Raw genomic sequence first — 27,892 nt, forward strand, 5'->3', positions numbered from 1 at the left:
ACAAAAGACTATGGAAGATAAAGATTTTCAAACAGAAACAGTCAGCTAAATAAAGCTGCAATTTGATAAGTGTCTTGATGACAGATGTCCTGATGAAACTTATTTTTGCTGTTCCTATATAAATTGTGATTTTTTGCATGGTTTTAAATGTTGAAACTGTGTCACCTGCCATGACACTTCCTTTGACCAAGTGGAGATAAATTTAAGGATCAAAAGGTCCAGTTAATTTTATAGATATTATCTTATTTATCATTGAAGTAGTTCTAAAGAATATAGTTGAGCAGGTATGAGTCCATTTTACAAACAGAAAAATACAAACAGGAGGATAGAGAAATTAAGGAACTTATTTAAAAGGTCCTGGGTTCAATCCAGGGGTTCATGACTGGGTTGTGGGCTCGATTCCCAGTAGGGGGTGTATAGGAGGCAGACAATCAATGATTCTCTCTCATCATTGATGTTTCTATCTCTCCCTCTTCCTTTCTCTCTGAAATAAATAAAAAAATATTTAAAACATTTAAAAAAGCAACAAAAACAATACAAATATATCAGAATATAATTTTTAAAAAATATATATTTTATTGATTTTTTACAGAGAGGAAGGGAGAGAGATAGTTAGGAACATCGATGAGAGAGAAACATCGATCAGCTGCCTCCTGCACATCTCCCACTGGGGATGTGCCCGCAACCAAGGTACATGCCCTTGACCGGAATCGAACCTGGGACCTTTCAGTCCACAGGCCGATGCTCTATCCATTGAGCCAAACCGGTTTCGGCATCAGAATATAATTTTAAAAGTGTGTAGACATTTTAAATACTTTTTAAAGCTACTATTTTTAAAGGATCTACTATGTGCTTGACTCTATGCAAAGGGCTTCATATTTAGTCTTCACAATGAGTTATTATGTTTTTGGGGGTGTTTTTGAACAGGTGAAGATATGGCAGTTTATGGAGATGAAGGGACTTGCTCAGACCCTTCCTTTGCGCAGGTACCTAGGTGGGATTCAAATCAAGGTCTGTCTGATTGCAGAGCGCAGTCCGTTAGGGCATACCATACCACATGCTATAGAGCAGGAGCTTTAATGTCCCTGTGGTCTAAAATGCCCAAGAAAGTCACTCAGCTACTTGCTGTCTTCTATGATCCATTCCATCTGATCAGGTACCTGGCCCTGCATTCAGACTGGAGGAGGCCATAAAAGTGAAAGCTCATAATAAAAAGTTTGTCCTTAACTGTGTATTTGGACAAGTTTACCTCCCACCCCTCCCCACTAATCCCTAACCTAACACTAGGTTTACCAGTACCACTTTATGGAGTTAATGAAGACAAACTCATAGAAACCAAATGTTTATAGAACTAGGAGGGACATTAGAAATTATCCAATTCAACTCTCCCATTTTACAAACAAGGAAACTAAGGTCAAGAGAAGCTAACTTGCCAGGTTCACATTATTAGTTGATAGTCAGGTCTACAATGCAGATCTCTGACTCTTTACACACCAACAGTATAAGGAATTTACACCTAAACAAACATTTAAAAAATTACTACAGTAAAATTATTTCAATTACAAAGTAACGTTCATAGTGAAAAAAGTAATACTAACATTCCAGAAAGGTATAAAACGAAGACCATAAGTCCCTTCTTTCCTTCCAATCCCATTTCACTCCCCAGGAGTATCCACCATTAAGCTTCTTGTCTGTTTGCCCCCAAATTTTCTATATATGTACTGTACACATATGCATGAAGTAATTTAAATATGGAATGCCAAAAACTATTCTCTTATCTCAGACTGATGTTTCCCTCTGTGAAATTTAGTCAGTCATGTTACTGCAAAATGATATTGCAACTTGTCTTTAAGTATGACGTTCTGCTTAGGTACAGCTCACCTGTTCTCCAGATCCGGCATGCTTAGGTTTCTAGCAGCAAAGCACATTTTGAGAGGAATGACCTTCCTGTCCTTGGTGCTGTTCTGGTGTTTTGGAGAACCAGAGTCTTCACTGCCACTAAAGCTTGGTGATTGGGGAGCTGCACCTTCCCATGGCAGATCTGATACTAATGATGGCTTCTTGATATATGGCGTTACTTCTCGGATGAATTTGACTATGAACAAAAATCAAAGAAGGAGGTTAGTATTTTTGCTTCCTATAAAAAATGACAACTAAAATGCATACATTCATGCAATATCTAGCATAAAGTAAAAAACAAAGCCAAAAACACTAATTTAAAGAGCCAGCACACAGAATCTTAGTATTGGAGGGTCCTTTAAGGGCATGCAATACAAATGAAATAGCATTACTCTATTTTGATAACTTTAACTTCTGAGTTTATGTATGTATTGTTCTGTCTTCTTAGGACACTCCTTCCCCCCTTGGTCTGCCTGATCAACTCTATTCAAGAGTCACCTCAGCAGCATTTTCTGTCTCCTCTCTCCAGGGTATTACCATTACACCTCTACAACAACATTCTCTTAGAACCCTGGGTTGTAATCCTTTGCTTAAACTTCTGTTCCCCTGCTGGCTGTTGAATTCCCCAAGCAAGGATTATGATTTATTCAATCTTGGCATCCAATATCTAGAACAGTGTCTGTTCAGCAAATGTTTCAATAAATGAGTGAAGAAACAAATGAATAATTAAATCTTAAATTGTCTTGGGATTTGACCAGCCATGAATGAATCTCCTGGTGATAGATTCAGTACCTCCTGAGACAGCGCCACCTACATTTAGATGAGTCAACATTTAGAAACATCTTGAAACTTTCACTCATTGTTTTTTCTGTTTACTGAAGCCATATAGAGCACTCTCTTCCACATGAGAGAACACCTTCAACTATCTGAAGAGTGAGATAATTTCTCGCTCTCTTCATTGGACTAAAGCTAAGTACCTCTAGTTCAATTTGATTCAATTCAATCAACATTCTTAGCTACCTACTAAGTGTCAAGCACTAGGCAAGGTCCTGAGAAACAAGAACAAATGAGGCATGGACCCTGCCCTCAAGGAATGACCACTCTACTAAGGAAGACAACTGTGTAAACAGATCATTACAATTTTGAAAACAAGTACAAAAATTAGCATATTCAAGGTAAGGTATTTCCATAAATGGTAGCCCCAAATTAAAATATAGCTTTTAATAGATGGGAAACTTTTTTCGTTTAAGTTCAATTTTAGGAAACATAAAATACTAGAGGCCCAGGGCATGAATTCGTGCACACTGAAAGGAAATTAATTAGAAGAAATATTTTAATATCGCTATTCACCCTTTTCCTATAATAAAAGTGTCAATCAAATTCACGATCAACAATGACAGATCGAAACACACGCGTGAGATTGGCACCAGAGAGAGCTTTATACACATAGATAAGCTTACTTAATTAGACCTGCTTTCTGATTTAGCTAAACTTTTTCCAGCCCAGTAAAGCACCCCAACTTCTCTTTCAGGTAATTGTCAGCAACACAGCAGTAAATACCAACATGAAGCAGATTATTATTGTAGATCACATAGGGAGAACAAAGGGTGAAATATTTAACTGCAGCAGTGTTTGACTATATTCTGCACAGTGAGAAAACCTGAAGTCATTTTCAAGGTCCACTATTTCTTACGTCTTTTCAGTTGAGTCAAGTTTCTAAGCTTTCTAAATCTCCTTTTTCCGACTAATGAAAAGAAAACAGGATTCCACTGAGTCTCCTATCTACCTACTCCAGGACTTCTGTGAGGATCAAATGAGATGAGGCACAGGGAAAATGCTTCGCAGACATTTGGTTAAAGTGTGAAATGTATGCACCTGGGTATAAAGCAAGTCATGTTCCTGGGCTGAAGAAACTCCAAAGATGCTAGTCGCTAGGGAGAAGAAGCCAGGCTTTGTTACGTGACTCATTACCCAGCACCCACAATGACCATTTCTGGGCTGGGCTGGGCTGTGGGCTGCATTTTGCACCATGGGATCTTGGCAGCATGGGCTGCAATTTGGTGGGCTGTCACTCCGGGGTGGCGGTGGGGCCTGTGTCCCACTTGGGGGAAGCCGAGTATTGTTTTGTTGGTGCCAGGTCCGCAGTGCCATTTCTCTGTAAATGGCCGGTGCGTGTCACAGCAGCTTCTGTGTTGAGTGTCTGCCCCTCTGGCGGTCAGTGCCTGTCATAGTGACTGGTTGGACGGTCGGACACTTTGCATATTAGCCTTTTATATATATAGATTTCTTTTACCTCAATCATGACTGGCAACTACTGTATTTGAGGCATGATGTTCTTATTTCAAAAAATAGATAAACCAAAGATTATTAAAATCTTAAATAGCACTAAAAATGTAAATAGTTGAACGTAGAAGAATCAGTCACCATTATTTCTGCTAACATCAATTATATATTATATCAATATTTTATCTCCCTTTCAAATTCCAAAGTGGTAGGTCATTAGAGTAGATGATGGGAATTAAAAACTAGAAAGATATGATCATTATCAATGCTTATCAGTATCATAAGAGCTAGCATTAACATTTTATAGCATTAGAAGCTTTATGCTTATGAAACTTTACTAATAAACTACTAAATCTAAAAAATAATCAAATGTATGCATATATGACAAAATTCAACTGGATAAAAGATTTTATAATGAAAAGTCTAGCTTTCTAGCAACACAGTTCCTCCTCCCAGGGTCCAACCATTGTATGGTATTCCAGAGATATACTAGATGTTCTAAGCATATGTACTACAGACACACACACGTGAATATATGTATACACTCACATTTCACATAGCGGCAGTATATTATGCTTACTGTTCTGCACCTTGTATTTTTTACTTAATAATATTGATAATAGTTTTTTATATTAACATTCTACAGTTCATTTTATAGCATGATGAGGTGGTAGAGAGGCGTTTGGGAACATACAGACCTGGTTCAAATACTAACTGTGCTTGCCACTTCAGAGCTATGTGACCTCACTTCCTGTTCTGAGGTCCTTGTCTATAAAATAGGAGTTAACACTAAACAAGTAACAATTCCAGGCATATATTAAACATTCAATAAATAGTAGGTGGCTTTCTTTTCCTTCCCCAAATTAGAAAGTTGGAAAAGTTAAAATTTTTAAACAGCAATCAATAGAAGAGGTGAAGTTATTTTCTTATAAGTTACTAACCAAGATCTGCTGAAATTAAGCATAACTCTAGAAAATATAAGAGATCATAAAGGGTTCTTTTTCAATTATGCCAACATTTAGATATAGTTTATGTGTGTGTGTGTGTGCGCGTGCGTTTTCTATGCAGTTATAATACATGTATTTCTAGGTGGAGAGAGTTAAAGCTAGCTAGCTGTCTCAGGTCACCAAGCAGATTTTTTCATCCCAGAAAAATGAGGAGGGTTGCAGCCAGTATATCCCTTGAGTGGCTGACTCAGGCATTTCAATGCATGCTTTGGCTTTGTACTTCCAAGAGAGGATTAGATCACGAGAACTTTGGCAGAAATTCCTACAGTTTCCAGTCACTGCCAATGGCAGAGACTTGCCTTTTGAACTATTTAAGGCAGTATACCAACTATTGGGCTACCAACTGAGGGAACTTAAAGACATTCTAAATGACTAATCTTGAATATTATAGTGGTTAGGAAAAGATCCTTCATGATCTCCTCAGAAGTTCATTCAATCACACAGTATCATTGAACTGATTACTGCACACATCTATACATATAAAAGCCAAGCGACCGGAACGACAGGACAGGAATGACCAGTTGCTATGATCCGCACTGCGGCCGGCCAACCAGCCCGATCAGGGGCGGGGCCAGCTGGCCAATCTCCTGCAGCCCCTCCCCCCGGCTGGACTCCACCTGTGAATGAATCCATGCACTGGGCCTCTAGTATTCGTGCACTGGGCTTTTTTCAGAGAGCTATGAATTTCATTTGAGTTGACGACAATGATACCCACTCCATCCACCTGGCCATCTATAATGGCTAAAGAACTATGAATAGACATCTATTTCTAATTTGCCTGAGATATGGGAAGATGGAGAGTTAATGGTGCTGTTTTAGTCCTATACTTAGACCTTCCAAGTTGCCACAGTGCTTTAACCTGGATACTTGGATGAATAAGCAAAGCCTCTATACCCCCATGTGCACTCAGAACCCTCAATATATTTCAGAATTATTTCATTTTTCCTGAAAAAGATCATCTTAAAAATGTTTAATTAAACACTGATGTCTGCAGTGTTTTAGGTATAGAAGTTAATTTTCTTTCTTCTATGTACTAACCACTCATATTAAAAGTGAAGGGGGCTGTCTCCATCCTAAAAGCATCACTGTAGCCCTTTCTATTTAGAGTAACAAAAACACATATGTGTACTGTACAACTACCTGGGAAGATATCTGGAAGGATTTTTCATCAAAATATCAATAGTGCTCATATATAGGTGTAGGAATGCCTTTTTTTCTTCATGTAGTTCTGTATATCTTCATGTAATTTGAAATTTTTATGAGTCCATATCATTTATACCAAAAGAAACATTTAAAAAATGAAGAAAACTTATCCCGAAACCTTGCTCAAACTTTAAACATGGAACCACCTTAAAGTGAAATCTTGCTAGCCTTCAAAAGCTATAATGCACTGGATGGGATCCAGGAGCCAACTGATTCTTACGGAATTCCATCCTCTAAAGAATAGGGTTTATGGGGGGGTCTCTGTATTTTAATGAGGTACACTGCTATTCTGGTTTGGGACATTAGTCAGCAAATAATTATAAATAAAAGATTATTCAAAAGATACTTCATAGTCAGATATAGGCTATGGTTGTTAATACAAATATTCCAGTAAATCAGTCACCTTCTCTTATGAACACAATCTCTCACAGAATCATTATTTTCCTCTTTACCCCTAAACTTATCTTTTTCTTATCCTTTCCAGTGCCCTTTACTGTGAGTTTAAGTGAAACTAAATAAATTGGACAATGTGGAGAGAATGGTGCCAATTATTCCCTTGCTTTTGCAAACAAGTTTGTTTCTAGGTTATCCTTAGGGAGGAAAAGTTGGCTTTTCATTTTGCTCACAAATGAGTTATGTTGACATCACTGTTAAAGTATTCTCCCATGAGGTTTCTCCTTAACCACATCCCAAGATTCTCAAATCAGGAATCTGATAAATGGCCACTGAAAACATTAGTGAGGAAATACTTTCAGAAAAAAGTCCTTTATGTTCTCAACTCACAGGTGTCTTTCAACTCAAGTCTCCTACCATTTGGGGTCTGAGTAGACTGCAGTCTAGGGTTTGCAGATGTAAACCCTCAGTGTGTTCAGAATAATCCTGGTTGCACTATACCTTTCCATTTTATTTTATTTTTTAAATTTTTATTGTTGAAAGTATTACATGTGTCCCCTTTTTTTCTCCCATTGTATACCTTTCCTTTTTTTAAAAAAATATTTTTATTGATTTCAGAGAGGAAGGGAGAGGGAGAGAAATAGAAACATCAATGATGAGAGCTATCTGATTAGCTACCTCCTGCACAACCCCACAACCTAGGCATGTGCCCTGACCAGGAATCGAATCTGGGACCCTTCAGTCCGCAGGCTGATGCTCTATTCACTGAGCCAAACCAACTAGAGCTACCTTTCCATTTTAAAGTAACATTGCATATTCACCAATCTGTTGAGCCTTGTATGTGCCAGGAACTGTTTTAGAAACTTAAACTAATACATCTGTGAACAAAACATGCAAAAAAAAAAAAGAAAGAAAGAAAGAAAAGAATGTAATTAATATGTAAATTATATTCCAGAGAAACAAAAACTTATGTTTACATTAAAGCCTGTACATTAATGTTTTAGCAGTTCTTTTTTTTTTTTAATATATTTTATTGATTTTTTACAGAGAGGAAGGGAGAGAGAGATAGAGAGTTAGAAACATCGATGAGAGAGAAACATCGATCAGCTGCCTCCTGCACATCTCCTACTGGGAATGTGCCCGCAACCCAGGTACATGCCCTTGACCAGAATCGAACCCGGGACCTTTCAGTCCGCAGACCGACGCTCTATCCACTGAGCCAAACCGGTTTCGGCTAGCAGTTCTTTTTATAAGTGTCCTGGGAACTGGAAACAACCCAAATTTCCTTCAGTGGGTGAATGGATACACTGAAGACTAGCCACAGCATAGAATACTACTTGGCAATAAAAAGGAATGAACTACTGATATACTCGGCGACTTGGATAAATCTCAAAGGCATTATGCTGAGTAAAAGCAGCCAGTGTCAAAATGTTACATACTGCACGATCCCATTATTGAAAAGACAAACTATACGATGAACAGATCAGCAGTTGCCAGGGGTTAGGGATGAGGAGGATGTGATGATTACTTGGAGTATGGAACTGTCCTGTATTCTGACTGTGGCGATACACATAAGGATTTATACATGTGTTAAAATTCACAGAACTGCATAACATAAGAAGTGAAAACCAACTGTACTACATGAACATTTTTTTAAAAAAGTAAATGATATAGTATCCTATCTAATAATAGACAAACATGTAATTAACCATACCGCTGACACACTTCCCATTGGCTAATCAGGGTGATATGCAAATTAACTGCCAACCAAGATGGCGGCCGGCAGCCAGGCAGCTGAAGCGAACAGGAGGCTTGCTTGCTCCAGTGATGGAGGAAGCCAAGGTTCCCCGCCTGCCGCTGCCGGCCTCTGAGCTGCACTCTAAGAAACAATGTTGCAATTATAGAAGCTAAACAAACCCCAGAAACCTGCTTTCAGCCAGCCGGCCTCGGAGCTGGAGCTGCAACAGTGTTTCAATTATAGAAGCCAAACCCAGATACCTGCTTTCAGCAACCGAAGTCTTAGATCTGGAGCCGAGCCTCAGAGCTAAAGCCGGCTCTCTGTTCCAGTGACAGCCATAGAAGGTAAATAAATCCCAGAATAAAAAAGAAAAAGAAAAAAAGGAGAGGTTGGGAGCTTCAGTCACCCACCAGCCTGAAAGTGGCCCTCAGCCCCTCATCCAGACTGGCCAGGCACCCCAGTGGGGACCCCCACCCTGAAGGGGGTGTGACCAGCTGCAAACAGCCATCATCCCCTCATCCAGGCACCCAAGCGGGACCCCCACCCTGATCTAGGACACCCTTTAGGGCAAACCAGCCAGCCCCCAACCATGCACCAGGCCTCTATCCTATATAGTAAAAGGGTAATATGCAAACTGACCCTAACAGCAGAAGGACTGGGAATGACTGGTCACTATGACACACACTGACCACCAGGGGGCAGACGCTCAATGCAGGAGCTGCCCTCTGGTGGTCAGGGCACTCTCACATGGGGAGCTCTGCTCAGCCACAAGCCAGGCTGATGGCTGCCAGCACAGTGTTGGTGGTGGGAGCCTCTCCTGCCTCCTCAGCAGCGCTAAGGATGTCCGACTGCAGTTTAGGCCTGTTCCCCGCTGGCAAGTGGACATCCCCCGAGGGCTGCCGGGCTGCCAGAGGGATGTCTGATTGCCATCTTAGGCCCAATCCCCCGGGGAGGGGGCCTAAGCCAGCAGGTGGTTATCCCTGAGGGGTCCCAGACTGCGAGAGGGCACAGGCAGGGCTGAGGGGTCCCCCCTCCTTCCCGAGTGCACAAATTTTTGCGCACCGGGCCTCTAGTTTAGTAGATGTTAAGTGTTGCAGAAAAGGAATGACAGTAAGAGAAAATGGATCAGGAGTGCTAGGGAATTCTAAATAAGGTGGTTAGGGTAAGCCTCATAAAGACAACATTTGAATGAAGACTTAAAGGATGTGGGGGAGTTAGTCATGCAGATGTGGGAGATGCACTCCTGAAGAGGGAATACTGTTAAAGCAGTAAGGGAAGCCATTGTGACTAGCACAGGGTAATAGGGGGAAAGACTAGAAAATGGGGTCATAAAGGAAAAGGTGTGGGAGGCAGATGGTGTAGGGCCTTATAGGTATTCTAAGGACTTTGGCTCTTATGCTGAAATAGGAAGCCATTGGGCAGTTTTAAACAGAGGAGTGACATGATCTAACATGCATTTTATTCATTCTCACTATGTTGAAAATAGGGTGAAAAAGGTTAGGGCAGAAGCCGGAAGATCAACTGGGAGGTTATTAGAGATGAGAGTTAAAGTAGTTGAACCAGGGCAATAGGAGAGGAGGTGGTGAGTAGTGGTTAAATTCTCTACTAAAAGAAGACCTACTCAGATATCCTGACAGATTGGATAAGAGGAGGGTAAGAAAAACGTTGAGGATGATTTTGAGACTTCTGTCCTAAACAACTGGAAAAATAGAGTTGCCATCAACAGGTTTAGGAGGAAAGATCAGTAAGTTATGATATATATTAGACAATTAAGTCCAGCAGGCAGCCAGATATGAGTCTGCAGTTCAGGAGATAGGTCTGGGCTGGAACTACAAATTTGGGAATTGTTGGCATGCAGTTGATATTTAAAATCAAGAGACTGGGTAAGATCAGTCAGGGTCCCAGCAGGAAATGAATGGCACAGGATTAATAAAAGGGTAGTTTATAAAGGCGTAGGCAAGAGTTCAGGGAAACCACAGGGGGAAATAGAGTATGATACCCTGTTTCCACACCTAGGCCTAAAGAGATTAGGAGAGGAAGTGGTTACCAGACCCAGAAGGAGAGAGTCCCATAGAGGGCTTGTGAGAAGCAGTGACTTTCAGTCAAATTCAACCAGACTGAAGTGTCAAATTCAACTAGACTGAAGTGAGCCTGCAGACTGGGAGCTAAGGGGACAAATGCTCCCATCTCACTCTCCTCCTTCTTTCCCTCCAGCATCCTGGGAAGCTTGTTGATATAGTCCATGCAGGTCATCCTCCTGGGAGAGAAAGCAGGTAGAAGAGGAGTGGACCTGGAGGGGCAAATGGAAGACTTTGCACAATCACCAAGCCAGTGAGTATAGATGTGGAAGAATACATTCCACTATGAAAGGGCTGGGGAGAAGAGAAGGAACAGCAAAAGAGACAGGAGATTTAGACAATAAATAAATAAATAAATAAATAAATAAATAAATAAATAAAAAGAGAGAGAGACAGGAGACCCATGAGAGACAAGTATTTCACAGAAACACTAGCTTAAAATATTACCAAGTTTATGCAAAAAGCCCTGCTTTGATCTTACTAACCCTGAGTTAGTTCCTTCCTCTTCAATTCACTCCTATGGAAGAAAAAGTGTATGCTACTGTTTCTATTTTCTCCTGCTGCTCCTTAACTCTTCTGAATGAAACTGAATTCTAAAGAGTCACTGACGTTTTCTTACCCAATCCAAAGGCCCTTTCTCAATCCTTAGGTATGTATGTATTTATGTATTTTTAATCCTAACCTGAGGATATGCTTAGTGATTTTTTTTAAGACAGAGGGAGGAAGGGAGGGTAGGAAGGAGGGAGGGACAACTATCATTTTACCTTCTGTTGGCCTCACCTTTTGCTCTCACATAATTAAACAGACAAATACTGAAAAGAAAATGAAGATAAATACAAAAATTCCCAATTCCACTACATTTCCTTCAAGACTTTTCAGTCCTTTCTTTAGAAACATACATCTTTCCATGTTACACAAACTCATCATAATCATCCTATCTAATAAAAGAGAAACATGGTAATTGGCGTACAACCGCTACCCTTCCCACTGGCTAATCAGGGTGATATGCAAATTAACTGCCAGCCAAGATGGTGGCCGGCAGCCAGGCAGCTTGAAACTAACATGAGGCTTGCTTGCTTCAGTGACGGAGGACTCCAACGTTCTCCGCCTGCCGCTGCAGGCCTCTGAGCTGGCAGTTTGAAACATAGTTACAAAAACAGAAGCTAAACAAAACCCCAGAAACCAGCTTTCAGCTAGCCGGGATCTCAGACCTGGAGTTGATACAGTGTTTCGATTGTAGAACCTAAACAAACCAGATACCTGCTTTCAGGAGCGGAGGCCTAAGAGCTGGAGCCTCAGAGCTAAAGCTGGCCCAGAATAAAAGAAAAAAAGGAGCAGTTGGGAGCTTCAGTCCCAGCCTGAAAACAGCCCTCAGCCCCTCACCCAGACTGGCCAGGCACCCCAGTGGGGACCCCCACCCTGAAGGGTGTGTGACCAGCTGCAAACAGCCATCATCCCCTCATCCAGGCTGGCCAGGCACCCCAGTGGGGACCCCCACCCTGATCCGGGACACCGTTCAGGGCAAACCAGCCAGCCCCCACCCATGCACCAGGCCTCTATTCTATATAGTAAAAGGGTAATATGCCGCACAGGACCGGGATCAGTAGAGCCGCGAGGTCTCCCAGCACTGGGATCAGCATGACAGGGGGCAGCGCCCAAATCCCCTGATCGCCCTGTGGCTCTGTGTGTGACAGGGGGCGGGGCCACAACCTCCCTATCGGCCCTGCTCTGTTCCTGACAGGGGAAGGCGCCCCAACCCCCTGATTGGCCCTACTCTGTGCCTGATAGGGGGTGGCGCCGCAACCTCCCCATCGACCCTGCCTTGAGTGTGACAGGGGGCGGTGCCCCAACCCCCCAATCGGCCCTAACCTGAGCATGACTGAGGATGGCATTGCAACCTCCCAATCCACCCTGCTCTGTGCATGACAGGAGGCGGCGGCGCCCCAATTCACCAATTGACCCTGCTCTGAGCCCGACCAGGGGCTGCACCTAGGGATTAGGCCTGCCCTCTGCCACCCGGGAGCAGGCCTAAGCCAGCAGGTCGTTATCTCCCAAGGGGTCCCAGACTGCGAGAGGGCACAGGCTGGGCTTAGGGACCCCCCTCCCCCCCGAGTGCACAAATTTTTGTGCACCGGGCCTCTAGTCTATATATAAAAGCCTAAACGACCGTTACGGCAGAACAACCAGAACGACCAGTTGTTATGATGTGCACTGACCACCAGAGGGCAGATGCTCAATGCAGGAGCTGCCCCCTGGTGGTCAGAAGCCAGGCTCATGGTTGGTGAGTGCAGTGGCGGTGGCGGGAGCCTCTCCTGCCCCTGCAGCAGTGCTAAGGAGCAGTGAGCCAAACAGGAGCAGCAAGCAGGCGGGTGGTAAGGAGCGAGGAGTCCCGGACTGCGAGAGGGTGCAAGCCAGGCTGAGGGAACCCCCCTCACCACTGCCAGTGCACAAATTTTGTGCACTGGGCCTCTAGTTATTTAAAAAGATCTAGACAGCATTCTATTATGTATTTACCATTATTTATTTAGGAACCTCCTAATTATTGGGCACTTACTTTAAGTAATATGATAATGAAAAAGTTTTTTTTTTTTTGTGAGAAACTACTGGATTCAAGGAATATTTATGGTTCATGATAAATACTGCAAGTTCTTAAAAGGACTGTGCCATTTTATGTTCCCACCAGAGTGTATAAGTATGTTCATGTCAGTACACTTGCCAACATCAAGTAATCTTATTTAAAACAATCTTTGCTACTTTAATGGGTGAAAAATGATATGTATATAAGCCCACCCAATCTTGATCTCCTACCTCAACAAATGCAGGATATTATTATTATTATCTTTTCTTTAAAGCAGGAAATCCTTGTCTCTTTATACATTTTTTTGTCTTAAGACATGGGAGGAGTGATTTGTAAAGTTATAACAGTGAGGAGTTACAGGAGAATCACCAGCACCTCAGATCTAACAAAAATGTTGAGTTATAGTTCTCTGAATTTGCTGTACCAGCATTTCCAAAGTCATACTTAATTTCCCATTTCTGCCTCATCATTTAACTCTGTGAAGTTAGCTCCTTTCTTCTTGTTAGTCATCAGGAGGAAAACAAATGCCCAGCAAGAAAACCAAGCATGTCCTCAGAAGTACCTGTGTTTATAGATATGATTTCAACATTTTTGGGTTTAAGAAAACAAGACAAAACAGCTATGGTTTGTGTTGGTTCTGGGATTTTCAATTCACTTTATTACCCATCGTTCCTTCTCCATTTCAATCCAAGGCCCATTCAAGTCAATAAAAGTAAGAGTTATATATCCTTTTTGAGGATCTCAAATTACTATTAGGATGACAAGGAGAACTCGTTTCCTTTTAAGCCTCTGAGCTATAGTGGAACAGGTCTAAATATACCAGAAATTAGGTAGTTCTAAATTTGTCCCCAGCAGTTAAAATTTTAGTATTTTAAAATTACGGCTTTTTACAATAAATTTATGTAAATTGGCAAAAAAGATATGTTTTAGGCCTCAATCAAATTCTAACACAGATACCTATTACTTTTATACAAATATTAGTTTTTACACTTTTATATATATAAAACTAGAACAAGCTAGATTGAAACAATTTTGGTCTTGGGACTGTTTACTATTTAATTTCTCCTTGGTAGTCTTCTTTAAGTACTAATCTTACATGGTAAAACTAGTTATGGGTCATTTATAAAGTAAATATTTTAAAAATGAATTTAAAAAGAGTTTCTCTTTTGAATGTTCCCTCAAACTGCTAAAGTATATGCAAGATTTTCAACTTTTTTATTTAAAAAGTTCTTGCAAAAAGTTTTAAACATCTTAGGTTTGCATTTTTAAATGTTTTTATAAGGAACACAACTACCAGCAAATTTCCCTGTGGAAATTGCTGTACCTTAAATATGTGTATTTATAAACCTTTATTGAACTAATACCAAAAGTGGGAGATGCTGCATCTGAAAAATTACTTTGAATTATATAGTTTTCTTTTCCTTTTGGTGTTGAGGTTTATATTATTTTTCCACGCCATATCTGTTTTTATGAGTCAATTCCATTTACTAGTACTTCTCTCTCCCCTAAAAAGAAAGTATTGCTTAATGTGAAACAATGTTCCTTCTGCTCACTTCAAAACACAAAGCAGAGAAGACTGTTGGCAACAGTAGAACGGTCTTGACCGCTTATAGGAAGAAAAAAATAGAAAGACAAGACTTTAATTTCATTTTCACTACAGCAGAGGCAATGAGAAAGGCAATTTTCACAAGAAGAAACAGGCTGGCTAGGAATAATTTATATTGCTCCTTTGTCTCTGCTGAAATAGTAAAGTAAAGACTAGTTTTTTTGGGGGGGAAAACCCTACCGGAGTTTTTAAATCATCATAAAAGGACTAATAATGATGAAACCAAGGATATCCGAGTTGCTAAATGATAAAATCAAGTTCTGTTATATTTAAAAAATTATACATAGTTAGTATGTTCATAAAGTGCTCAAGAAAATAGGACAATTGCTCATCCTATATAATAAAAGAGAAACATGCAAATTAACCATCCCTCTGCTATGCTCAAGCCACGCCCACAAAGCCAATCAGGAGCGAGTATGCAAATTAACCCAACTAAGATGGCGGTGGCCACAGAGCTGGAGCAAGCAGGAGGCTTGGGTTGCCCCTGGCAATGGAGGAAGCCAAGCTTCCCGCCCGCCCTGGATGGCCCTCAGCTCCACTCAAGTCTACGAAGTTTCAATTATAGAAGATAAATAAATCCCAGAAAAAAAAAAGAAAAAAAGGAGCGGCTGGGAGCTTGGGTTGCTGAGGGGAGTGGCCAGCCTGAAAATGGCCATCAGCCCCTCACCCAGGCTAGCCAGGTACCACCCCAGTGGGACCCCCCCCCCCTGAAGGGGCTGTGGACAGCCTGCAAACAGCCATCAGCCCTTCACCCAGGCTGGCCAGGCACCCCAGAGGAGACCTCCACCCTGAAGGGGCTGTGGCCAGCCTGCAAACAGCCCTCAGCCCCTCACCCAGGCTGGCCACACCCTCATAGGGTGAGGGTCCCCGCTGGGGGGCTTGGCCAGCCTGCAGATAGCCATCAGCCCCTCACCCAGGCTGGCCAGGCACCCCAGTGGGGACTCAAACTCTGAAAGGGATGTGGCCAGCCTGCAAACAGCCCTCAGCTCCTCACCCAGGCTGGCCAGGCACCCCAGTGGGACCCGCAACCTGATCTGGGACACCCTTTAGGGCAAACCAGCCGGCCCCCACCCATGCACCAGGCCTCTATTCTATATAATAAAAGGGTAATATGCAAATTGACCCTAACAGCAGAAGGGCTGGGAATGACTGGTCACTATGACACACACTGACCACCAGGGGACAGACGCTCAATGCAGGAGCTGCCCCCTGGTGGTCAGTGTGCTCCCACAGGGGAGCTCTGCTCAGCCACAAGCCAGGCTGATGGCTGCCAGTACAGCAGTGGTGGCAGGAGTCTCTCCCGCCTCCTCAGTAGCGCTAAGGATGTCCAACTGCAGCTTAGGCCTGCTCCCCGCTGGCAAGTGGACATTCTCCGAGGGCTCCCGGGCTGCCAGAGGGATGTCTGACTGCCAACTTAGGCCCGATCCCCGGGGGAGTGGGCCTAAGCCAGCAGGTGGATATCCCCCGAGGAGTCCCAGACTGCGAGAGGGCACAGGCCAAGCTGAGGGGATGCCCCCCCGCCCCAAGTGTACAAATTTTTGTGCACCGGGCCTCTAGTAATAGTTATATTTGTATTGGGATTTCTATTTTTGAAGTTAACTTTCTATAATGTTTGAACTTTTTAATAATAAGCATATATTCTATAATAAGTAATATTAAAGTTAATTTTAAAATACATGCCATAAAATAATAAAGAAAAATGGATTAGCCCAGCTAGCATGGCTCAGTGGTTGAGCCATGAACCAGGAAGTCACGGTTCGATTCCTGGTCAGGGTACATGCCTGGGTTTGCAGGCTCATTCCCCAGTGTGGGGTGTGCAAGAGGCAGCCAATCAATGATTTTCTCTCATCACTGATCTCTCTTTCTCTCTCTCCCTCCCTCCTTCCCTCCCTCTCTCCCTCCTTCCCTCCTTCCCTCCCTCCCTCTCTTCCTCTCTTCCTAAACATTTTTGAAAGTTGATAATAGTTCTAGATTAAGAGTTTTTGCAAATATTTGGATAAAGGGACCTTGTTCAACACCATTATGTTTGCCTTTTGACTAAGTGGGATATGGTCACTCTCTCCATATACTGAAGATTATCACATAAATTACATATGTAGGATCTTTGTTTTTCTTTTTCAGCTAACTCTGCTGTCAGAACAGTCTGTCATTTAAAAAAACAATTCTTAAACTATTATCAACTTAAACACATGGCTTAAATATGAGTTTTTAAAAATATATATTTTATTGATTGTTTTACAGAGAGGAAGGGAGAGAGATAGAGAGTTAGGAACATCCATGAGAGAGAAACATCCATCAGCTGCCTCCTGCACATACCCTACTGGGAATGTGCCTGCAACCACGATACATGCCCTTGACCGGAATCAAACCTGGGACCCTTCAGTCCGCAGGCCGACGCTCTATCCACTGAGCCAAACCGGCCAGGGCAAATATGAGCAGTCAGTGACATAAAAATTTAATCTCATTATGAGGAGTCAATAATGGATTAGAACATTCTTCTGTAAGTAAAGAAAATTCTTGCCTTACCAACCCAGTGTGTAGGCTTTTATCAATTCCTAACATAAGTGATAGAAAACAATTTTGTTTACTCTTAAAAACCATATGTCCCCCTTTTCAACAACAAAGAACTCTCTCCTGTGTGCAAAGTATATGGGATATTTAAAATGTTTGATATACAGATTTTGTCCTCAAGTTGTCCAGTTAAGAAGGAAAAGGAAGCCCAGCCAGTGTGGCTCAGTAGCTGAGTGTTGACCTAGGAACCAGTAAGGAGGTCACGATTGATTCAATTCCCGGTCAGCGCCTATGCCCTGGTTGCTTGAGAGCTGAATACCAAGTAGGGAGTGTGCAGGAGGCATCTGATTGATGATTCTCATCATTGATGTTTCTATCTCTTTCTTCCTCTCCCTTCCTCTCTGAAATCAATAAAAATATACTTTTAAAAAAGAAGAAAAAGGCCGAAACCGGTTTGGCTCTGTGGATAGAGCGTCGGCCTGCGGACTGAGGGGTCCCAGGTTCGATTCCGGTCAAGGGCATGTGCCTGGGTTGCGGGCATATCCCCAGTGGGGGATGTGCAGGAGGCAGCTGGTCGATGTTTCTCTCTCATCGATGTTTCTGACTCTCTATCTCTTTCCCTTCCTCTCTGTAAAAAATCAATAAAATATATTTAAAAAAAAAAAAAAAGAAGAAGAAAAAGGAAGACAAGCACCCCACAAAAAAAGACCAATTTATAAATTTATAAAGTAAAAATTACTAAAGGCAAAATGTGATAAATGTTGCAGAGAAGTATAAATAAAATGTTACACATAACTGGATATAACAACAGTAAACAAAATGAAATAACAAAAAAAATACTGAAAGTAATGTTTTTCACTAGACAAAAACCCCTAAACATAAAAATAAATAAAACCTAAAACTCTAGTAGTTTAAGCACAAGGAAATCCTTAGCCATATTTTTGTTGCTAAGTGGGTATGTCCTGGACTGGCTGGATACACCGGATGGTTTATTTTGGATCAGCACCCCAAATGATAAACTACAGACGGAAACACAATATTAACCAAGCACAATAGCTGTTCTAGGGGTCAGCAAGCACTCCATCCTGAACACCCAGTCACAGAGTCACCACTGGGGAATGAGAATGCCATCAAGTTTCCATATCTTTAAACACGTTGTAATTTTTTTTAAATCATACAAAAGAACAGCTCTTAGTAACTGCCAAGCTTTTGTTGTCATTAGGGATTTTCTGACCAAACTGACAGAATTAACTGGGTTCAGGAAGAGGAGAAAAAACAAAGATGGGTTCATGTTCTTTCCCTCCTCATGCTTATATAACACATGACGAAGGAGTTCAGGAGTAGTGGGTGAGAATTGCCAAAGTTCATAGAAATCAACTACTGAATGCTAAGCTATTGTGAAATACGTTGCTCAACCCACCTTAAGTAACCGTATTCACTGATAATTGGTTTTATTAATTTTTAAATCCTCACCTGAGGATATGTTTTTATTGATTTTAGAGAAAGAGAGAAACATCGATGTGAGAGAGAAACATCAATTGGGTCCATATGTGCCCCAACTAGGGATCAAAATTCCCAACCTGGGTATGTGCCCTGAAAGGGAATCAAACCCGCAACCTTTTGGTGTATGGGAGATGCTCCAGCCAAATGAGCCACCTGACCAGGGCTTATTAATTTTTTAAATTAAAATGTAATGAAATTAAAAGTGGAACAATTTGAGCATCAATATAAATAATAGTGGTATGGAATTATAACCTAAAAAACAAGTAAATATCCATGAGGCCATACTGACTTAAATAAAGACTTAAACAAATAAATGGGGGAGAAGGGACAGCTCTCATAGAAGAATTCCAATTAATAAATGTCAAAGGAATGAGAGAAATAGAAAATAATCATTAGAACATTACAGTAATAATTGTTGTGAGCCCCACTGAAGAATGCTAAAATTAGTGAAAAGTTTAAAGAGTAATAGAATATTTGCAGTCTCAACAAAATAAGAGACAAATCCAAATTGGTAAACATCCTACAAAATGATGTAGATGATTCAAAATTGACCACCACAATAAAGTTATCAGTTAACACATCCAACACCTCACATAATTACAATATTTTGTCTGTGATGAGAACGTTTACTAGTAAGATCTACTCTCTTAGTAACTTCCAAGTGTATTCTGTAGTGTTGTTAACTACAATTACCATGCTGAATATTAAATCCCCAGAATTTATTCATCTTACAACTGGAAGTTTGTATTCTTTGACCACTGTCTTCTCATTTCCCCCACCCACTTTTACTTCATTCTTAATGAGCAAGAGTAATTTGAGGTGTTGGAATAATGACAAAACCAAAGAACATTGTCATTCTAGAGGTATCTACAGTTAATTCAAAAATTCCATAACAAATATTCTGGTCAAAATATAATTAAGGCAATATTATAAAGCAGCTTTGGATATGTGAAAATTTGTCCTTGAGATTGACGGCCAATTTGTGTTAATATTAGCTTCCTATAATCAGTAAGAGTGCTTATCTTGAGATTATATTTATCTTCATGCATTCTAAATCCTCCTGTCTCCTGGAGATTATTCTAGGAAAGTAGAAAGATTCACCAGTGTAGTTAGTACACATGAATTACAAAGCTACACTCAAGAGAGCCTAAGTAAATGACAAAATTTAGAGAAGGTTAAAAAAATAGCTATTAATTTCAAGTGTATTATGTTCTATCTCTCCCCACCCCACCACACAAACCCATCCAGAGTGACCTATGTGCAAACACTAATCTAAAAATAGGTAATGTATAGAATTTTAGAGCTAGAGAAGACCTCAGTGATAATTCAGTACAACCTGCTCATTTTTTAAAATGTTAAACTGAAACTCTAAGAAAAATGAGACTCAAAGAAATTAAAAAACTCCTTCTAAGTCACAGTCTGTGGCAAAGCCTTGGCTAAAAACCCATGTCGTCTTTTCTTAAATACATCCTGCCTCATCACCTCAACCAATCATCTCCCTTTTCTGGAAAGATGTAGCATTGAGAACTTGTTGCATGCAAGTAAACGAAATAAAATATATAAAAGCCTCCCCCACCCCCCCACCCCCCCGGCCGCTCCGCCAGAAAAGACAAGCAGACAAGGTGGAAATGAGCAAGTCTGGATGGGGTTATAGCACAGAGGCAAGGAAGAACATGAAACATTCAGAGAAATGTAAGTACTGGTAGTTACCAAAGGCTATAGTGTAGGATTCAAGGTAAAAAGCAGTGATCTGCTGTTGAAATGTCATTGATATTCAGGTAAGTGTTATCAGACACCGGAAAAGATAGTATTGGCTATTATGGATTATTTCTCCTTAAGGAGCTACCAAGGTAAGTGTACAAAAGGAAACAAGTACCCTAAAAACTATAAAAGACTTTTCCCTTAAAGCAGAGCTTGAGGTCACCACTAAAACACAGATCAAAAACTTCATAATAGATACACCTATACTTTTATTTCTTTCTTTTATATTTATATTTATATTTTTAATTTATTTTTCTAAAATATATTTTATTGATTTTTTACAGAGAGAGGAAGGGAGAGAGATAGAGAGTTAGAAACACTGATGAGAGAGAAACATCAATCAGCTGCCTCCTGCACATCTCCTACTGGGGATGTGCCCGCAACCCAGGTACATGCCCTTGACTGGAATCGAACCTGGGACCCTTCAGTCCGCAGGCCGACGCTCTATCCACTGAGCCAAACCAGTTTCGGCTATATATATATATATATTTATTTATTTATTTATTTATTTTAATCTTTAAATTCTTTATTAGTTAAGGAATTACAAATGTGTCCTCATTCCCCCCCATTAACCCCCATCCTCCCCCCCGCTATATTTATATTTTTAAAGATGACTTTTATTTATCTTTTTTGTTGTTGTTAGCCTCACCCAAGGATATTTTTTCCATTGATTTTTAGACAGGGTGGAAGGGAGGAGGAGAGAGAGAGAGGAAGGGGTGGGAGAGAGAGAGAGAGAGAGAGAGAGAAACACATTGATGTGAGACACATCGATTGGTTGTTTACCACATGCAAACCGACCCAGGTGGGACCAAACCTGCAACCTAGGTACATGCCCTTGACCAGGAATCAAACCCGAGACCCTTTGGTGTGCAGGCCGACATAACCACTGAGGAACACGGGCCAGGGCTTAAGATAACTTTTGAGTAAAGAAAGGATCTCACTCACACATCAAAAACATCACTTCAGTTGTGAGCAGGTTAGTATAAGATGTGTATTACAGGGCTCCTGACCTCACATGATAACATATAGTCAGGTAAAACGGGTTGTCTCTGTGCACTACAAAGATATGTAAACAGGTTATCTCCAATTTGGCCTGAGCCTTAATCTACAAATACAAGTAAAACAAACAAACAACAATAAAGGCCATATAGCAAATCTTTTTCAATTCAACTGTTTCTTTAACATTTCAAGTTTATATTGAACAGTAGCTAAAGAATGATTAAGTAGAATTAGAATCTTTACATTTGAAATGGATAAACAACCTTAAAATAAATATACACACACCAAACAATTGGGTATGTACTTAAGGAAACAAAAGTTTTGAAGAATTTAAGGGAAACAAAGTTTCCCTCCAAAGTATCCTAGAATATTACCCTAAGCCTTAGGCCAATGAGTATAAGATTTCTTTCTTTTATTTCATTGCTTTAAAACAATTTTTATCCTTGTTGTTTTTTCTAATCACAAAAGGAATCTTAACACTTATTTGTTCAGTTTTATTTCCTAACAAAAAGTCCCTCTGAACCTCTCCCTAATGCCATTCACCTTCCTACCTAGTAGTAGTCATATCCTGAACTTAATGTGTCACGAATTGGTTGTTCTTATATTTCAATTCTATAGGCCTGAAAAAATAAATTGTATTGCAAGAACACTTTTAAGTCACCTATATTTTAAATGCCCTTTTTATACTTCAGATTAGGTGCTCCATAACTCCATCCTTCTTTGATTTAACAAATATACATACTAGTGATGTGACTGGCACTTTGCTAGGTGCCAAGAACACAATCTAGAGGAAAAGAATACCTGACATAAAAATAATATTCATGGTCCTAGCTGGTTTGGCTCAATGGATAGACCATCAGCCTATGGAATGAAGGGTCCTGGGTTCGATTCTGGTCAAGGGCACATGCCTGCGTTATGGACTTGATCCCTGGTGGACAGCATGCAGGAGGCAACCGATTAATGATTCTTTCTCATTATTGATCTCCTTCTCCCTTCTATCTTTCTCCCTTTCCCTTCCTCTCTGAAATCAATAAAAATATATTTTAAAAAATAATTTCATGGCAATATGCTAATGCTAAACAAGATATATATTAACTTCTTTGCAAAAGAAATTGATTCCCGACCTTGTCAAAATATCCCTAGCATCTAAATTCTTAAATCACTAAGTAAATTGCTTAACCATAGCCAACACAGATAAATATAATATTTATGCAAACAATTCCCACATTTCTCCTGCTTTTCCACTCTAAAAAGGGCAAAGAACAAGAGATTATTTGGCATCTAAGTCCTACACTTTGACCTTTCTTTGCAATATTCATTGAGATAATCTTGTTCTCATTCACTAAAAAGCAATGAAGAAACCTCAAGGTACACAATAATCAGTGACAAAATTAACTGCAATTGAGATGGCTCAATATTTCTCTCTTCTCTAAGTGATTTTTTTCTGTTTGAAGAAAAAGTTCATTTAAAGAGCTGCCTTTGTCAGCCTGAAGGAGATAAGTTACATGTTATAACGAAAGGCGGGAGAGCAAAAGCTGACTTATCTGCAAATCTCTAACATAAAACCTCTTATCTGGCACTTTGTGCGTCTCTGTCACAATAGTAATGTTCACAATAAGGTATTACAAATCCTGAGGTTCCATAGGAATGATCAAAGAAAGATTCAAGTATATGTAAAATAACATTAGTATTACAAATAATTTGATTATATTCTAATTCTCTGACAATCCATGTATTTGTATATAGTCAATTTATATTAACTATAATTCTTCATTCTCTCATGATCTCATATTTATAATTATAAAATGTGAGAACTGGAAGGCACCTTATTTTTAATAGGTAAGAAATGTAAGGCTTGTAATGCTGAAATTATTTTTTCCAAGGGCACATTAAGAGCTAATGGCCGTCAGAAATGCTTTGCTGTATTTTTCCCCAAGTATCTTGTCCTTTCATGCTTCAGTTTGGAGCCAAAGCATTTTTGGTACCAGAAGACTCAGGTAGTTTCTGCAACTACATTCTGAGGGTTAGAGATGCCTTAAGGAGCCTAGAGACTTCTTTTGAGTGAGACCCAAGCACAGAGGAAGTAGGAGGAAATATGAGAAATAAAAAGAGAATAGTGGGAGTAAACCTGTAGGTAACAGAGGAATAAGAGGGAACTAGATTTTCTTTCTCTCAACCACAATCTCTTCAGAGAGAAGCAGAGGAAAAACATTCTTTTTCTTTTGCTTTAATTTAAAATTTTAATTGTTGATACTATTGCAGGTGGCCCCCATTTCCCCCTCCCCCTTTGCCTAGCTCCATCCAGCCCCCCCCTCCTCCTACCTTGGCCCTCACCATGCTACTGAAAAACATTTTCATTGTCAAAATATGTATGTAAAAAAAAAAGTATGTGAAATATACATACAAATACAGCTGTCTGATACTACCTACCAGACCTGGCTGCTAAAAACCAGTATTTTTTAAAAATATATATTTTATTGATTTTTTACAGAGGAAGGGAGAGGGATAGAAAATTAGAAACATCGATGAGAGAGAAAATGGATCAGCTGCCTCCTGCACACCCCTTACTGGGGATGTGCCCGCAACCAAGGTACATGCCCTTGACTGGAATTGAACCTAGGAGCCTTCAGTCCACAGGCCGATGCTCTATCCACTGAGTCAAACCAGTTAGGGCTAAAAACCAGTATTGCAACATTTAAAATGATTTATTTTCCAGTATAAATGATTAATGCTAATCTTGTTGAGTACTGTCATTATTCTGTATTCTAAAATGAAATTAACAAATATAAAAAATCAACTCTATGACACTGTAAGTAGACAAAGATCAATATTAAAATATCTGCAGTGAACAATGATTTTCAGAAATTCACTTGAGTTTTTTTTTTTATTTTTCTGCAGAATTTATTTGCCCAGAGCTAGCTTAATTTTTTTCAATTACTTTTATTCTATGTTCATTGTAAAAGTGCAATTTTATTCTAGTATGTAATTGATAATCTTTGAAGAGACTAATACAGAATATTTACTCTTAGTACTCTAAAATAAAGTATAGATTACTAGTTATTTTCTAAAAGGTAGACTGCTCTTATTGCAATGAAAACAGCTGACAATTTAAATACTTTTACTAGCCAACAACTGCAACAAAGGAGGCAAACCCAAGACACTGTGTTCAGTGAAGCAGACTGTGTTTCATTTGGGCATACATTTTTTTGTAAAGGTAGATACAGTTTAGATGCTGCTTTGCTAAAACTGATGTTTCCAAAAGTAAAATAACTTAGTAATAAATTAAAAATGGAAGAGCTGCTCCTTGCAGGGTAGCTCAGTTGGTTAGAATGTCCTCCCAATATGAAAAGGTTGCAGGTTCAATCTCTGGTCAGGGCACATACAAAAATCAACCAAAAAAAAAATGTTTGGCTGCCCAGACAGTATGGCCTAATGGTTCAGTGTTGACCTATGAACTAGGAGTTCACGGTTCGATTCCCAGTCAGGGCACATGCCCCGGTTTTGGCCTCGATCCGATCCAAGGCAGGGGTTGTGCAGGAGGTGGCCAATCAATGATTCTTTCTCATCATTGATATTTCTATCTCTCTCACCTTCTCCCTTCCTCTCTGAAACCAATAAAAATATAATAAAATGTTTGTCTAGATTACAAAAATTTTTTTATTTTGCATTACAAAGCAGCAGATAATGAACAAAGTTGTTAAAAGAATATCTAAGAGATCAATTGTATCATTTTTACTAATAAAACATTAGTAAACTTTCAAGACTCAGTGTTCCAGAGTCTTGAAAATCAGTTATTTGGAGTTTGAACATCACTTGCTAGTTTCCGTCTCTGCCCTTTGGACATGCCATTCCCCTCACAGAGAACACCTCCAACTTCAGGACCTCCAACCTCCATTCCCTGTCCCGCCCTCTTCCACCTGAGCCAAAACACATTCCTAACATTATATGCTCCTTTATTCCAAGATCTCTCCTTATAATGTAGAAAATAATTAGGATTGGTTTATATAGTTTATTAACATTTATAAACTCATTCTGGGTACTTACAAGTACACAGAGTGTCTAGCAGAGTGTGGGCACTCAATATAGTTGATTAACCAGCTATCTATTTGTGCCCAGAATGAAAAATCAGAAACAAAAAGACTGGGAGACATTAACGGTAACCTCCACAAAGACCAAACAACAGAGTCCAGAGCACAAGTTCCTGTGCATTAAGCCAATCATAATAGTAAATTAAATACTGCTGGTCTTTAGAACTTACTAGTTTCTTAACCCAAACTGATCTATCAGAGAAGCAATCTGTTATCATGGTAAATACCAAGAGCTGTGGAGTCTGATAAATCTGAGTAACTACCTTGCCTTTACATCCGAGTGCTGTCACCTTGGGTGAATTATTTAATCTCTCCAGGCCTCAATTTCTTCATATTTAAAATAGGCGTGATGTTACCTACCACACAGGTGATAATCGAGATAATACATGTAAGGCTCTGCAGCAATGTCATTATTTCTATTGCTTTAATTTTTTAAATGTATAATTTAGCTACAAAAATATTTTAAGCTCTACAGCTTCAATATCTACATTGTTGTAGTGGACATAAGTCTGCCTAGCCACCACCCCATTCCACATTTATTTCATATTGTGGTGAGCCTGCCAATTTCAACATACCAGGAATGGACATGTGACCCAGGCCTAGATCATAGTCTCCCTCATCTTGGGAATAATGACAGGTCCAAGGGGCAGACAAAGCAGAGCTACTCAGAGTCCTTCCCAGAGACTGATACGTGGGTACAAGAAGAGTTTTCTTTTTTAATAGGGTTACTAAGTTAGGGCCCTATATTCCCAGAACTGCCAGCACCATCTTAGCTGACTACACAGAATTAGACTCCACAGCAGGAGGTGTTGCAGCCAAGATAATTTGAGCCTTTGGATCCCTCTGGACCTAAACCTAGTTCCAGCCCCACTCTGAGAAGTTATATGAGGCAATACATTCCACTTCCGCTTGGTTTGGGTGTCTGCAACCAAAATAATTCTTACTAAAAAAATTGTGGATGTCTATTTTGATAGACAATGCTTCTTCTCTATCCCAATCTAATTTCAAGGCCTACCTGTGAGCTCTCCATATTTATGTTGTTCTAGTTATAAAATGATAATCATAATGCATACTTGCAAAGTTGCTTGAAATTCATATAAATGTGATGTTCAAAATGTACTAAAATAAATGCTGGGAAAAACTTTGGAGTGTCAAGAGTTTTTGAAAAGTTCTAGTTCAGCTGTATCCAAGCTAATTTATTCTTCTTGCTTTCCTTTTACAGCTATCTATAAAGTTTCTATATGTCTTTTTTTTTTTAATATATTTTATTGATTTTTTACAGAGAGGAAGGGAGAGAGATAGTTAGAAACATCGATGAGAGAGGAACATCGATCAGCTGCCTCCTGCACATCTCCTACTGGGGATGTGCCCGCAACCCAGGTACATGCCCTTGACCGGAATCGAACCTGGGACCTTTCAGTCCGCAAGCCGACGCTCTATCCACCGAGCCAAACCGGTTTCGGCAAGTTTCTATATGTCTTAACATGGTAGTTTCTCATTTAATCTCTAATTCTGTCTCCTGATGTTATTTATTTATTTATTTATTTATTTATTTATTTATTTTATTGCTTAAAGTATTACAAAGAGTATTACATATGTCTCCTTTTTTCCCCCCGCCCTTGACAATCCCCTGGCCTACCCTACCCCCCGGTGTCTTATGTCCATTGGTTATGCTTATATGCATGCATACAAGTCCTTCGGTTGATCTCTTACCCTCTCCCTCCTGCCCCCCAACCCTCCCCGGCCTTCCCGCTGTAGTTTGACAGTTTGTTCGAGGCAGCTCTGCCTTTGTATCTATTTTTGTTCGTAAGTTTATGATGGTCTTTATTATCCATAAATGAGTGAGATCATGTGGTATTTTTCCTTCATTGACTGGCTTATTTCACTTAGCATAATGCTCTCTAGTTCCATCCATGCTGTTGCAAATAGTAAGAGTTCCTTCTTTTTTACAGCAGCATAGTATTCCATCGTGTAGATGTACCACAGTTTTCTAATCCATTCATCTACTGATGTGCACTTAAGCTGTTTCCAGATCTTAGCTATGGTGAATTGTGCTGCTATGAACATAGGGGTGAATATATCCTTTCTGACTGGTGTTTCTGGTTTCTTGGGATATATTCCTAGAAGTGGGATCACAGGGTCAAATGGGAGTTCCATTTTTAGTTTTTTGAGGAAACTCCATACTGTCTTCCATAGTGGCTGCACCAGTCTGCATTCCCACCAGCAGTGCATGAGTGTTCCTTTT

At 40.1% G+C, this 27,892-nt stretch overlaps 1 protein-coding gene across 2 annotated transcripts in view; it reads right to left on the reverse strand.

Annotated features, from left to right (window-relative positions):
- Nucleotides 1–27,892, reverse strand: part of SNTB2 (syntrophin beta 2) — an 85,075-nt gene that overhangs the window by 44,170 nt on the left and 13,013 nt on the right. For both annotated transcript variants that reach the window (XM_036347004.1, XM_036347003.1), the window contains exon 2: nucleotides 1,882–2,095. In XM_036347004.1, the coding sequence (XP_036202897.1) occupies nucleotides 1,882–2,095 (214 nt within the window). The remainder of the gene's footprint in view (nucleotides 1–1,881; nucleotides 2,096–27,892) is intronic.

This window comes from Myotis myotis, unplaced genomic scaffold (genome assembly GCF_014108235.1).
Source record: "Myotis myotis isolate mMyoMyo1 unplaced genomic scaffold, mMyoMyo1.p scaffold_m19_p_19, whole genome shotgun sequence".
Lineage (NCBI taxonomy): Eukaryota > Metazoa > Chordata > Mammalia > Chiroptera > Vespertilionidae > Myotis > Myotis myotis.